The 15,735-nt window shown below is 39.6% G+C and overlaps 1 protein-coding gene across 4 annotated transcripts; it reads left to right on the top strand.

The window, feature by feature from the left end:
- The first annotated feature begins 76 nt into the window (after window positions 1-76).
- On the top strand, window positions 77-12,618 carry LOC139708819 (ADP-ribosylhydrolase ARH3-like). Of its 4 annotated transcripts, none has more exons than XM_071620774.1 (7): window positions 77-142; window positions 1,749-2,026; window positions 2,647-2,746; window positions 6,594-6,801; window positions 8,777-8,973; window positions 9,300-9,415; window positions 12,126-12,618. In XM_071620774.1, exons 2-7 carry the CDS (start codon window positions 1,849-1,851, stop codon window positions 12,404-12,406), a joined length of 1,080 nt encoding a protein of 359 aa, XP_071476875.1. In that variant the 5' UTR covers window positions 77-142; window positions 1,749-1,848; the 3' UTR covers window positions 12,407-12,618. The 4 variants fall into 4 exon arrangements, with proteins under 4 accessions (XP_071476875.1, XP_071476874.1, XP_071476873.1 ...); XM_071620773.1 differs by having other exon boundaries at window positions 83-275; window positions 1,773-2,026; XM_071620772.1 differs by having other exon boundaries at window positions 83-307; window positions 1,773-2,026.
- Window positions 12,619-15,735: the final 3,117 nt, after the last annotated feature.

The raw sequence follows: 15,735 nt of genomic DNA, 5'->3' as shown, positions 1-15,735 counted from the left end.
TAAACTAGAAATGAGTGCGTGCTGTGTTTACAAATCTAGCGCCACCACATGTCAAAGCAGAAAACATGAACAGAGACTAACATGACTGCTTTTCGAGCGATGTCCATGTCCGGAGTTGCATGGCCTTGTCACTGCTGCATTTGTAAGTCATAGTTTAGGCCGAGCTAAGTCCAGTTCGACTGGAAAGTGGTTTTGTTATTTTCGTCACCTGTGTGGTCCCAGAACCAAGTAACCAAGCAGTTACGCCTTCTTCATCAATCAGTCACTGAATCGAGGTACACCGTCACATCAGTACTGTAGTCCCACAGTAAGTCTTTCTGTGTGACTCTCTAACGTTAAGACTTAAGTCTCTTTCTCTCCTTAGTTAAAACTTCCGATCATCAGAATGTAAGTACATTACAGTAAATATCAAAAGCAAAATGATGTTCATAATTAAGTTGACTCGTCTGTGACAACTTTTTTCAAGGTGTGTGAAATGCTAACAAGGCCGGGCAGATGTAGAGGCAATTTTGAATGGTTGACATAGTTTTCATAACATGTTGATGTTTAAATCATCTGTCTTCTCCCAAGTTCCTCTCTGCAAATTCGTAGGTATGCTCACTTTTGTTTTTTTGTTTTTGTTTTTTTTTTTGGTTTTTTTTATATAGCCACACAAAATCTCGGTTAATATTTCAGAAGAATATGTTACTTTCTCGCAAAAGAATACATGACACATGTAGTATGACCCACCCATTTATTTTAAAGATAATGTATAATTTCTACAATGGTTGTGCCTCTTCATTTTAAAGGAAGAGCAGTGACAGCAGCTTTCAAATTCTCATCAATGTTAGTGAATAGTAGAATATGATTAATATACCACTGGTACTTCTTTATTATTTGTAACAGTGTTATTGAATATCAGTTCGGGAAACCCACTCACAAGGGGGGCCCCTCCTTATAAGTAACCCGTCCCCCTTATAAGTAACCCCGTCCCCCTTATAAGTAACCCCCGGGGCACCCCTTATAAGGAGTCTCCACGCTTTTTTGCAATGCAACGCGAAAATGAAAGGACTGCGGCAATTCGCTTGATTATGTCCATAAAGCTTCACAAGTTTCCTAGTTACTCACGAAATTTGAGCAAAATCGGTTTGAAGCATCATATCTAAAATCATGGATTTAAATGCGATGTCAAACGACCCATGCGAATGCTGAAATGCGAGCGATTACTGGCGCGAGTGTCGCCAGGCGCGGCGGCGCGGCAATGCTTGAGTGCAGACGTGGCGACTGAGTACGAGAGAGTCTCCGTACTCAGTCGCCACGTCTGCACTCAAGCATTGCCGCGCCGCCGCGCCTGGCGACACTCACGCCAGTAATCGCTCGCATTTCAGCATTCGCATGGGTCGTTGGACATCGCATTTAAATCCATGATTTTAGATATGATGCCTCAAACCGATTTTGCTCAAATTTCGTGAGTAACTAGGAAACTTGTGAAGCTTTATGGACATAATCAAGCGAATTGCCGCAGTCCTTTCATTTTCGCGTTGCATTGCAAAAAAGCGTGGAGACTCCTTATAAGGGGTGCCCCGGGGGTTACTTATAAGGGGGACGGGGTTACTTATAAGGGGGACGGGTTACTTATAAGGAGGGGCCCCCCTTGTGAGTGGGTTTCCCGAACTGATATGCAATGCAGTTGGCTGTATTTTTTATTATCATTATGTTATGTAACATTTAATCATTATTATTGATCACTATTATATTTATGGTTGCAGTAATAGTTTGTGTACATCTGCTAGCTTCAAGATTTACAGACTATAGTAGAAGATCAAGGTAGTGCCTTCATAGCAGAGTTTGACTTCACTGGCAACTAGCATGCTGAAGATGGCAGCAGGTAACCCAAGCCTCCGCTCTAGATTCCAAGGCTGCCTGGTGAGTGCAGTGGCAGGAGACTGCCTTGGTGCACCTTATGAGGTCAAAGGTGTGCCTGCTAACACCTTCCAGGAACTCGTGCAATTCTTTCAACAGATTGGAACAGATATAACAGAAAAGGGTATGGAATTTGTAAAAATAATAGGAAGCTAATATTTTTATCAGTTTGTAACATGTTCTCATTGAAAATGCAGAGTTCGGGTGTTTCAGTTTTTAAATATAATAGATGTCTAGATGGTAAACTATATAAGCACAATTTCTTCTAGAGAGAATGATTCTCCCTTACCCAGCAACTGTCTTGATACAATTGTCTTTAAGAGCATGAAACGCTTTACATTGTACACTGTACAAGAAATGTAAATGATACAATGTATTACGCTATTCATTTTCCTCATGACAATGCCATATGAATTAAGGTGGTGGTGGTGATGATAGATGATGATGATTATCAAAGGCTAATGAAGTTGTTCAATTCTGTTATACTGCTACATGCTTTAGTATTCATTTCATTGATATTTCTACTACAACTTTGTGAAGGATGCGGTGAGGATGCAGACCAAAAAAAAAATAAATAAATAAATAAATAAGTTGGGAGATCCTGTACATATATGAGTTTTGCAAACAGTCACTGAATAAACCCATGTTTGTATATATTTGAATATGTGTAGTGAGTACTATCTGCATGTAAAAAGAAAAAAAAGTAATTTAAAGAGTTTTGTGGGTGAAAACTGTTTTTGACAGATTATCTCTGCTACACCGATGACACAGCAATGGCTCGCAGTGTTGCACAGTCCCTGATTGATAATAGAGGAAAGCTCAATGGCAGCGATTTGGCCAAGAAGTAAGTCCACATTGGGCATTATCAGTATCATAGTGCATATCATATAGCAGACATCTTGATGTTGATCTAGTCTGCTTGATTTGACAACTTAAGCTGATGTGAAGGATACCTTTGTCAAGTGTACTTGTCATTTATTGATATCAGTTTGTATTTTGACCATCCTACCAATAGGCAATACTTATCTCTTAATTTTGTTACGATCATATGTACACCAAAGTTCTCTGGATATGAAGATACAAAGAAGAATATTCATCAAGAAAACATTTAAGCCCAGATTTTCAACAGCGTTAGTAGTGAGAAACTGCAACTTTGGGATATTGTCACTTTTGAACCAAAGGTTCAAGTGAGCTATAGCAATTGTTCATCATATAACATGTGCATCATGCGCAAACTTTTCACATTATCAGCTTTTTTTGAAAATCCCATGATGGATTTTCACCAAACTTGGCAGGTAGTGCCCCTAGGTTTATTGGATCTGAATTTGTACAAATGGGCACCATGCTCCCACTGGGGGGGGGGGGGGGGGGGGGGGGGGGGGGGGGGGGGGGGGGGGGGGGCAGGGCAGGCAGGGAGCCCAGAACCCTATTAGAGAGAATCTTTAAGAAATTCTATTCCATTAAAGGGCAAGTCCAAGATAAGGTCCCCTCAGAAGGCAAAATTTCATCTTTGCTCAATATTGACATGTTTGGTATCATTTTGAAGCTTATGAGTTGAAGTTTTGATTTCCATGGAGGAAAAAATGATATTACGTAAATTTATGCAAATTTCAAGGGCTTCATTTGCATAAATGTGAAACACACTGTTACGTATGGGACATTTATAAAAATTAATATTTATTCAAAGGAAAGCAAATGATATTTGATTAATATGTGGACATAAGAAGTTCATCAAATAGTTTAACTTGGTATGAAAATTTAGGGATTATGCAAATGATTATGCAAATTAGCTCGTGTCCTATCATGAGATGTCCCATACGTAACAAATTGAGGTCATTTTTTTTAGGTTTTTTCTGAGATTGCTAAGGTTATTTGAATGCCCTTTTGGAAAGTTCTAATTTATTGTTTAGAGAAGTTAAATAACATAGAAAGAAGAAAAAATAGTAAAAGAAATATTTTTTATTAGGCAATGAAATAATGTTACGTATGGGACAAATGCGTTACGTATGGGACATCCTCATACATATTGCATGTGAATGCATGTAGCTAGCTGGGAAGGTCTCTCAGTACACAAATGGTCAATAATCCTGAAGAAAGCATCCCAACTTTGCAGCTACTTTTGAGTTATAGACACTTGAAACAATACATGTACTTGACTGAACAATTTTCAGAAAGGGGGAGGGGGAGATGGCAAAATACACAATGAAAATCAGCATTAAAGGGATGGTGTAGTTTTTGTAGAAATGGGGATTCAGTTTTCAACATTTTTCGAGATGATTGGAAACCAATTATATGAATTATTAAAGAGCATACAATTCTAAGACTAGAGGAATTCAAAGTTTATCTGATGGAGATCCAATTTGAAATGACTGAGATATCAAAAAACAAACAAATACAAAGTAAAATGAAGTGGTCTTAATAAAAAATGTGACCCATCTTTTGTTAGGACACCACGTTTCTGGATATCTCAGCCATTTCAAAACGGATTTTTGTCATGTTAACTTTAAATTCCTCCTAGAATTGTATGCTATTTAAATATTTCATAAAAGAAGTGCTAATTATCTTGTAAAAGTTGAAATCAGAATTCCCATCTGAACCAGAACTATACAGTCCCTTTAAGTAGAGACCTCTGATTTAAGGGTTCTGAAACCGAATACACAAGCAGATTGAAAAATTGCAGTTCAACTACTACATTGTAGTATATTGGGTACTGTTCACCACACAATGTAGAGCTCTAGCTATGTTGTAGCTGCATTGTATAACACATGTATGTGATGATAATGAAGATGTTACTTCAAATTAGTGTTTTTTGTACCATTTTTTTTTTTTATTGCAAGTGATAAACAAATTGTCCTTATTCAGTTTTCAGAAGTAGCCATGACAAAATTCATGGGTATACATACTGAGGTGTGACTCGAATCAATGACCTGATTGCTAGACAGACATCATATATCTACTCGATTACTGGGGTTCCACGCAGCAGGTATTGCATATTTATTAAAATTACCGTAATATTTCTTGTGTCAAGTTGTGTTTTTATCGAAACTGAATGGCAAACTGCCCGTCATCAATGGAAGTAAACACTTCAATGCTATTCAATCTTTTAGTAGTAACTATCCTGATAAAAATACAGGGCATCCTACATACTCAGATTGGTCATAAAAATATAGAATATGATTAAATATGATTATGATGGTAAATATTTGGGGAATATTGTTCCCTTGACAATCTGGATCAGTATTTGAGTAATTTCAACTGATTCTACATCAATAATTATGCAAAAATTTGTTTATGGGTATTTTGCAAAATTATTTTGCAAAATACTCATAAACATGGTTCTCAACACACTAAACAAATGGGGGACAAAGGGCATGCATACTCAGGTTGGTCATAAAAATATAAAGATATGATTGAATATGATTATGATGGTAAATATTTGGGGAATATTGTTTCCTTGACAATCTGGATCAGTATTTGAGTAGTTTCAACTGATTTTACTTGAGGTTGAAAAAAATGTTCAAAAAAACAAAAATTTTCTGGTCCCATACGTAACGGCACATATTTTCTCTTCTGGAATATAATTGTGATGGTCATTTTTCTCCATTTTTTACATGATTATACTTCTCCTAGATATCAATCACCATGATAAAGTTCAATAAGATCAAAGGCCATTAACACCATTTTTCAGGTCATAAAAGTCTCTGAATGTCCCATACGTCACGCGCGTGTTATCTTGGACTTGCCCTAAACCAGAAATGCTGAGAGTAAATACAGCAGTACTGAGTATACTTTGTCACTTAATATCAGTCATAAAGAATGAAAATTTCATTTTTTTTTTATATTTTGGTAGATTACGCCACAGGTAACATGTGTGCCAATTTTCATGATGTTATTGTGCAATCGATGGCCGAGATCTCAGGGGGGATTGATTCCCTTTTGCTTTTTTATTTTTTTTTTTTTTTAAACTTGATGTATGGCATGTATTGCCCAATATATATTTTTGGGGAAGTCTCTTGCCAAAAGGTCAAAGGTCAAAAGGTAAAAGGTCAAGTGAAAGTGCTAAATTGCACTTTTTCCTCCATATCTCGAAAGTAACTCAAGGTATCATCATGAAACTTACATATTTATGCATGTTCAACCTAACAGTGATTCTCTTTGGAACTGTGAGGTCAAAGGTCAAAGGCCAGGTTTAGATAATGCTATTTTCCCATTTGATACTGAAATTATATACTTTTTCTCAATACCTTGAAAATTACTCAATGCATAAACTTATAAAAGGGTCAAAAGTCAAGTAAAAATCATCAGTTCCCCAAACACCTGCACTCTGACATTTCAATCATTCATCCAATTGAACCTAGTTCTAGGAAAGTGAACATTCAGCACATTTGTGTCAAACCTGTCATTTTAATATTTTGCCAATTGTGTGAAACTGTCATCACACATTGTCAAGACATTGTACTATAGACCTATTAGGAGAACCATGCATTATGGCGGAGGCATATCAGTAGCCGTAGCGATATATCTAGTTATTTAATTGTTTCTTTCAATTACTCAAAGACTTTACTAGATCTAATCAGATGTAAGACCATAGTGAAATCTGAACAGTTATATCCTGTTCTTCTTTCTCCTTATTCTTTTCTTTCTTTTGTGTTGATGCTGTGAATAATGATTTGTGTCCTTTCTGCTTTCAGATTTGCTGCTGAATATATCCAGAGTCCCAACAGAGGCTATGGAGCTGATGTTATCTCTATCTTGAAACCTCTGGGGGAGGATCTTGATGATGTCTACCAGCCAGCCAGGACACAGTTTGGGGGATCTGGTTCCTATGGCAATGGAGGAGCCATGAGAGTGGCGCCAGTTGGTCTGTGTCCTGCCGACAACTTTGACCAAATGATTGAGGTGTCTAGCATCAACTTTTGCTACATGCATTGTTAATTTCTGTGTTAAGATGCTTTTGATTGCTTTTCATAGTGCACAAACTTTCTTCAGCATATTCATGATTTCGATAGCATCATTAGCCTGTTGAGGACGGCCTGATTTTGCTACAACACACATATCCCATAGACACCTGCCCGAGTATATTCGGGACTCGTCCTCAATAGGTTAATGCTGTAATTGCAGTTATGCTCATCCTAATGATGATGATGATGATCTGCTATAACTACTACTACGACTACTACTACTATTTAAACTACTGTTACTTTATAAATTATCATGTTACGACTAATGGTAGTAGAAGTCATAGTGATGACAATAATAACAATAGCTAGTTTTTACAAAGCGCATTTCAGACTTTATAGGGAGCTTTCGTTACAGGACGGAAAGACTGAGAGTACACGAAAGCAATCGGCTGTGACAGTCCCTGTACTTGGACTCCCGTCCCCATATCTAAGCAGTTTCGCTTTCCTGTTTGGATGGAGGCGTAGCGACAAGATCGCTGATTGGCTGGTTGAATCCAGCCCAGCATAGGGACCGAACGGTATTTTGGCCGAGTACCATTCTCGTTTTCCCCAGGACAGGACGTTTCTCGGATTTGATCATGTGCAGAAGCAAAGTTTGCACACAGCACACTCAACTACCGGCCGCGTTGTGCTTGCGAAAGCTCACTGTTAAGAATTTAAGTGGAAAATTGAGCAAAGAAAATGGGATTCCATCAGAATCTCAAGAATTTCAATACACTTTACAGACTATTTATTACCCTGGTCACTGGATACATTATTTCCAACCAGCACTGACAGTGCTCACTCTCCACTTCGTGGGGAGCATTCCAGCCGGTCATTATTTCACAGGCGTGCACATGCTGATCAACCAACATAAACATGCTCATCCTATGGGGCACCCATTTATACTCCATGGTTGAGAGCAGCAATATGGGCAAGGTGCCTTGCTAGAGTAGTAGCTAAAAGTAGCAGTGGTTTTAGCAGTGATATAAGTAGTAGTAGCTAAAAGTAGCAGTGGTTTTAGCAGGGATATCAGTAGTAGTAGTAGTAGTAGTAGTAGTAGTAGCAGTAGTAGTAGTAGTAGTTGTAGTAGTAGTAGTAGTAGTAGCAGTAGTAGTAGTAGTAGTAGTAGTAGTGGTAGTAGTAGCAGCAGTAGCAGTAGTAGTAGTAGTAGTAATAGTGGTAATAGTAGTAGTAGTAGTAATAGTAGTAGTAGTAGTAGTAATAGTGGTAATAGTAGTAGTAGTAGTAATAGTAGTAGTAGTAGATGTATTACCATTTTATTGTTATCATTTCAATATAGCCACTTTTATATATACAGTCAAACCTGCCTTAGCGGCCATCTGTCTATAGCGACCACCTGTCTACAGCGGCCACTGAAAAATCCCCCCGAGAGAAATGCCCTGTTAAAGACCCTGTGTATAGCGGCCACCCGTCTAACGTGGCCAGCGGCCACAAATTTTGTTTCCCGCGGTAGATTTTAACCTGTCTATAGCAGCCAAAAACCCTAAGGAGCCGTAGCCGAGATGATAATTCAGCGTGTTTTTCTGCTTTGTAGCCATGCGGGCAACGTTCGGTGATAGTCACCGCGGCATTCATCCCTCATTCAGTCATAATAATGCACTTTTGTTAAGCTTACTTCACGACAATACACATACTATACTGTGCAACAATTTCATATACACCGGCATGGTTAAATGCATGAAATACACTGTGTGTGCATACGTACTCACATACAATTATGTACATGTACATGTAAGGATACAACGATGATACATGTACATGTAAGCAATGCACACAAAGTTGGATTACCTGTCTATAGCGGCCACCTGTCTATAACGGCCACTTTTTCCGTCTCCCTTGGGTGGCCGCTATAGACAGGTTTGACTGTACCAGGTAAGTTACCCCTATTCATGATCCTTTGGACATGTCAGGCAGCTCGTCAGAGTGCCCAGCTGACCCATGCCAATGCCAAGGGCTACAATGGGGCCATCCTTCAGTGTTTGGCGGTTCATCTGGCACTCCACTCAGACCCGTCATCGTTTGATGCCAACACTTTCGTCGACAGGCTCCTAGAGGTGATGGAGAAAGAGGAGGTGGTGGCTGTTCCCCCTGAAGCTAAAGTCTCCAGGTATCTGCACATCATGCAGTCTTAGTCATGCAGTCTTAGAATATAAAGAAAATTCTGCAAAAATTCACTTTCCTAGCATAATGAAAGAGCACTTGACTATTAAACCGCTTTCAGAAAGCAGGGGGAATAATTGCTACTCTTAACATAATTATGTCAGTATCAAGTTGATGGAATGTGTAATTTTCATGAAAAATGAATTTTTGTGGAATTCCCTTTATATTTTCTTTGTATTGGTGTCCACACATGATGCCATAACCTCAAGAAGTCTCCTCATCCAGCGATTCCAACACCAAAACTTTAAAAATTCATAACTTTTGCATCGACAGGAAAGGAGATGGTACACCTGAGCAGGATGAAGCAAAAGTATACTGCCAGAAGTTGAGGTTGATGAAAACTCTTCTGAAGGAGAATGCAGACATCAAGAGGATAGCTGCTGAGTTAGGTAGGAGCAACAGCATTTCAAACACTAATATCTTGTGTGTAGGAGTGTGTGTGCATGAGTGTGTGTTTGTGCACGCATACACATACATGCTATGAGCAATGAGCTGGCTTGGACCCCGTTTACAGTGAGCAAAAAGGCCGGGCTCGGCCGCGGCCAAGCCTGGCCTTCATTTCAGTGTAAACGCGCAAAAGGCCAAATGCGGGGCCAAAATTGGTCGCGCATTTGGCCACGCTCTGGAGGTGGTCTCGGCCGTGGCCGAGCCCGGCCTTTTCTCAGTGTAAACGCAAACTGCGCCAAATGCGGTACCAAATTTAGTCTGGCTTCCAGACCCTCTGCTGTACTATTTCGCTATTCAGGATATTAATGCCCTCAACGTCGACAGCTAGCATAGTTTAAGGTGGTTTTGTCCTGCAAAGGATTTTTCCTTCGGCAAAGGCGGCGGCGACGCGTAGTCCAGTTGGCAAAGGGTCTGGAAACCAGACTACAGTGCACTCTTGTTACAACGAACACGGTTATAACGAAGTAAAACTTCTGGTCCCAAAATTATCGCCATTAAAGCCTATGGTACAAAATTCGCTTATAACGAACACGGTCATAACGAAGTCTTTTTCGAGCGCCACTGACAAAGAAAAACAAAAGAAATGTGCTCCGTTATAACGAAATGCGGATCGCTTTCGAAAATACGTAGTGGAACAAGCATTTATAGCTTCTCTGCATGGGCGAACGCTTCACATCACTGTGTGTTCGCTCCGTGTGTCACGCACAGTTTCCGATGGGTAATCTGAAATTATTAAAATAACTGTTCGTTTTATTGTTCTGAAGGTTCTTTATTACAAAACACACAGTTTCCGATACACCTAAAATGTCCGTTAGTTTGGAAACGAAATAGGGTTTGTTATTACGAACATTTTGCCGTTAGTCCATCCAAAGGTTCGTTATCAATTTAAGGTTCGTTAATCCGACAATATGAAATATGGTTCTTATTACGAAGGTTCGTTAGTCTGAAAATGATAGAAATTCCAAACGTTTGTTAATCAGAACATAAAAAAAAAAGTTTTGTTAATCCAAGAGAGAAAAAGGTGAATCCACTAACCTAGCTTATAATCATCTGAAGATATCCGAACCTTCGAAATAACTAACCTTTCTCATTTTGTGATTAACAAACCTTCTTCAGAATAACAAACCTTATTTCATTTTTGGATTAAAAAACCTTCGGAACAACGAACCTTCGGAATAGAAAACCTTTCTCAGTTTTTGATTTACAAACCTTCGGAATGACGAACCTCATTTTATTTTCCAATCAACGAACCTTCGGAATAGTGAACCTTTCTCAGTTTTTGATTAACAAATCTTCGGAATGATGAATTTCATTTCATTTTCCGATCAACGAACCTTCTAAATTATGAACTTTTGGAATAACGAATCTTCGGAAGAGCGAAGCTTCAGATGAACAAACCTTCGGAATCCCAGGAATGGCGAAACTTCGGAATAAGGATCCTTCAGAGTAACGAACTTTAGTACAAAACGAACCTTTGGAATAGCGAACTGTAACCGAATCCTAAACCATCATTTTCTATACATGTATGACAATACAAACAACATTATGCTCTCTTTTAAATGAAATATTTAAACAAAATTGAAAAGGTACCATCCCATTCCATGTAGCTTTCCAGTGTATGATGAGTATTCATCAAACAGAATATGATTTAATATGCGTGGTTTCCTTGTTTTCGCTTTATATTGTATTTGTTCGGTGTTATAACGAAATCGTTATAACGAAAGAAAACTGGTGGTCCCGAGCATTTCGTTATAACGGGAGTGCACTGTATACCAAATTGTGTTTGTTTACAAGCAGAGCGCCACTACGACAAAATATCGAAAGGTTTGAATTAAAAGCCTGGGCCGAGCCCGGCACTGTAAACAGACAAAATTGTGGGGCTCGGCCCCGCAATTGAGGCCGGGCTCGGCGGCGGCTCGGCCCAGCCCCGCACTGTAAACGGGGTCTGAGTTAATGGCATGTCAGCCGTGCAAAATCAAAGATTCGGGGCTCTGATGCTTGATGGGTCCAGATGAGCTATCTGGTGTTTTAGTCATACTGTCTCCTCCGATAAGACATATGTACTATAGAATTCCCGAGTTATGAGAAAGTGGCAATATATGCAGCATAGAAGAACCCACCTCACTTCATGCAGCCTGGGTTTCAGGCCCTATACTAGGGTTCATCCTTGTCCTACACACACTACACACAACACACACACAAAGACACACACAAACACACTCGCACTCACTAACACACACTCTCTCACACATACTCCATAACAGTTTACATGCTTGCAGATGATACTGAACCTATGTTGGTCATTGGAAGCGACTAACAGTCATCAGCAAAGGGCACCAACAGTGCCATCTCAACAAGTTATATTGATTTCATGACATTTTGTCACAAATTTATAAGGCTTTGTGACCAGTAGACTTTTGTAGTAGTGGTAGTGCATAAGGTCAAGATGACCAGTGGCTGCATGAGAAAGTCATTCAGCTTCACTTATCAATGCCTCCCCCAACTGGTCACCATCATGCCTTATGAAATGTTGGGAAGTTGAATTATGACACTGGCTAAAAAGAATGAGAGAAATCTGATGATACATTAAAAAGTCAAGTGAGTTCTGACCCTGCACCTAATTGTCACACCTTCTTCCAATGTTGACCCCAGGAAACGAAATATTAGCCCACAAGAGTGTCCCAGCTGCTGTCTACTCCTTCCTCCGCTGCCAGAAACCTGTGAGGGGTATCGACCTGTCTTGCGCCCTCGAGCGCACCGTGATGTATGCCATCGCTCTTGACGGGGACACAGACACCATAGGGTCAATGGCAGGAGCCATTGCAGGTGCATTCTACGGGATTGAGTCTGTCCCCAGTGGCTGGCTTACTGTCTGTGAAGGGGCTGATCATGCAATGGCTCAGGCTAGCCAACTTCACGATATCTTTTTTTGATGTGTCATGACATCTCATCATTCCCATTTAGTTGTTTACCTCTAAGGCAAACTGTTTCTCATATTGTGTCAGAATATGGTGCATCAAAATGTCATTTCAAATTGCTGCCCAATCCCAAACTGAAATGTGAAAGTGCGTTTTGCATTCTATCTCTTAAAATTTATGGAGTCTTCAACCGCTTGAAGATAAAACCACTCTCTCTGCTGTAAACATCACCAACGAAATGACAAAATATTTTCAACACCAATAACATACAAATTGTATGATGAAACAGCAAAATCGGTCACCTAATGAGCCATCAGTCTGGCTGCAAGAAGAATGTTTCTTTTCCAACCTCCCCCCATCATTTTTGCCTTTGCCAACTCCCACCCATGATGATATCCTCTGTCAACTCAGGTGATTCAAAGCCATTTACCTTAAGTTAGTGTAAGATAGCTACAGGGTTAGGGACACAGACTGTAAACATGAGGCCTGCACGCTTCAAGTCCTGAGGAGCACACTGCTTTATTTTCAGGCTGACCTGCCCTCAGCAAAACTCAACATCATGAACATGATCTGCATAAACTGTATTTACATATTTACATATTTAAATGAACTAAGAGGACCAATAGGAGTAGCAGAAATGGAAGAGACCAACTAAAATGAAGGAACCCTATTCATGAAGACAACCAATGAAAACACACTGGATGACTGTGGCTAGAAGCTGGGGTGAGAACTGCAGACATGGAATGATAAACAAAAGGATCAGATGTGACAACAAGCTGAGGTGATAACTGTAAACATGAATGGGGAAGGAATAACATGGATGGGAAAGGAATGAGAATGGTGGGACAGAAATAGAATACAAGTTAATGAGATGTGGGACTGTCTAAGAACCTAACCCAACTGAGGTACATGTACATAACAAACTTATACTGGAAAGAAGGAGATAGACTTTGCTGTCTCACATTAGCATTTTGATATTTTGATGCAGTTTATTGTAAATTGTTTGGTGTTCAAGTAATTAACATTACCATGTAATTGAAAACCTAGTTGATCTTTAGCCAAGCTGAGTACTAAATCATGTAATATTAACCTGTACAATATGTACTGCATTTTGAATGGAAACAAGAACCTTTCATTCATTCTACAACTGTTGGCATCACAAAGAAAATTTACTTATAATCATTTTGTTATGAGAAACATGAGCAGTCATTATTACTCAAAGAGTTGTGACTGTAAAAATGGATTCTTGGTATATTATAGAAGTCTGTCAAAACAAATTTTGTTTATTTACACATCTATGTAGGTTTTTAAAAAAATATATTTATTTCAGGAGTCGTAAAAGTGAAAGAACAAATATGTAATATATTTTCCACTAGGATGAAGAAAAGGGTTTCTGATATCATTTCTGATGTGGATCAAACTACTCTCTCACTTTTAAAGCACCAAGCCAGCTCAGAGTTCCAGTTTGCCCACGAGCAGAAGAATTTCATTTGTATAGACCGATTCGGGTTCGTTGAGGGCAGCAGACAATTTGTGGCACTGGGCGCAGCCATGAGCTCATTTTGAGGTGTCTTAACCGACCCTCCCTCCTCTCCCCCACCCCCGGGCAACATGTTTATCACGCACTTGTAACAAAGGTTCGCGCGCTAAGCAAGCATTCGCGCACTCAGTACGAGACACCTATTGGCTAAAACGACCATGCATCAGTTTTTCATTCCGTGCGCGGAAGGGGGTGGAGGAGAGGGGAGGGGGGGTCGGCTAAGACACCGCGTTAATGGCGCTGTCCATGCCAAAAATACACATAGCGCGTCACAGAATCGGTATATTGACAGGCATGTTTGGTTTGAAATAAAGTATTCACTGAGATAAGTATCTGTAATATGATTATTATTTATGTCATCCTTATAAATTGTGCTTGCCATTACATCAACCTGACAGCAAGCCTGGTATTTGGCAATATCAATGGAAAAAGTTTGTTGAGACACTCAGTGCAAAGCAATGAAATGGATGCTCTCCCAAGTGTTGATTGATGGACCATTCTGGTCACCTGGTTTACTCAAGTTCATTCTTTGCTTGAAATAAATTCCACATATTGTCACATCAGACAAACTTGTGCATTATGTTGCTTTGAAAAAACTAATGAACTGCCAAACCAACTGAGAAATTAGCCATGTAAGGGAGGGGGTGGGGAATGGGGAATCAGGTATCAGTCACACATGATCATCTTGAAAACTTGAGGTTCCCAAATCAAAATATATCTAATGATATTATGAAATAATATGATATGATAGAATGGGAATACAAATGCAACCTACATTGTGTCAACTGACACAATGTACCACAATCATAAACATAATATGGCAAAATTAGTTTGCAGGTATTTTAAAACAATAGTACCTACATTTGGGGCCCCATTACAAGTAAATGTCTGTGTGCAATTTCTGTCAACCCACTGGCACTCCATATGTATCATGAGTAATGCATTACAATCCATTCTCTTGGCTCTGCCCTCATGCTCTGTTTCTTTGTCAGAGGTTGTCGTCCCCATGGAAGAAGTGAAGCTGATATTGGATCTCTTTGGCACAAGTATATTATTACCAAAACCTATTTTACCACTCTGCGCTCACCTTACATGTCACTAGCGCTTTTATCAAGTGAGGGGAAAAATATTGAACACAGTCACCTGTCAAAGCCCATGGGTGTACACATCTTCAGGAGTATTCCATTGACCTGAATTAACATTGACACTTGGGTACCAGTGAACGCATAGTGTGTTGACTTCAATATATAAGCTCCCAGTGTACCTTGTAAGTGTATTATTTGATTACATTACTAATAGTAAGATGAACAATATCAAATTGAACACTTGCCATGTACAGCATGTGAGTTCACCATTTACTTCACTTTGGTAGTGGTAGCATGGCGCTATGGTCCGACTGGCATGTCCACTGCCCCAGCTATCAATAGAACAACATCCCACTCAGCCATCACAGAAACATCCATGACGAGAATGAACGCTCAGCCATTCCCAAGGGCAGAATGACAGAAAGTAGCTATACGTGCTAAACCTGCAACCTTACAAAGGCATCTAGCAGGGTGTGGAAAGAAATGCCTTCTTGACCACATTAACTTAGCTCAGGCACCTCCAATCTACCTGCAACTCCCTTACTGGGTATAACAGTAATGAAAATGAAATTTTTCAAGAGTTCAGCTGCACACCTACACCTGGCCCCCAAAAAATTCATTCAGTTCGCAGGCCTACCCACGTTAAGTTATGTAAATCTACACCTGCCAACCTGTCACAGTACATTGGATAAAGAAAAAATAGGAAAGGGGAGGGTGAA

Source organism: Diadema antillarum, unplaced genomic scaffold, assembly GCF_040938485.1.
Source record: "Diadema antillarum isolate AM-2024a unplaced genomic scaffold, OU_Dant_1.0 seq00001376_RagTag, whole genome shotgun sequence".
In the NCBI taxonomy this organism is placed as follows: domain Eukaryota; kingdom Metazoa; phylum Echinodermata; class Echinoidea; order Diadematoida; family Diadematidae; genus Diadema; species Diadema antillarum.
The sequence above is the reverse complement of the archived record's forward strand: the minus strand, read 5'-3'. Positions and strand labels throughout refer to the sequence as shown.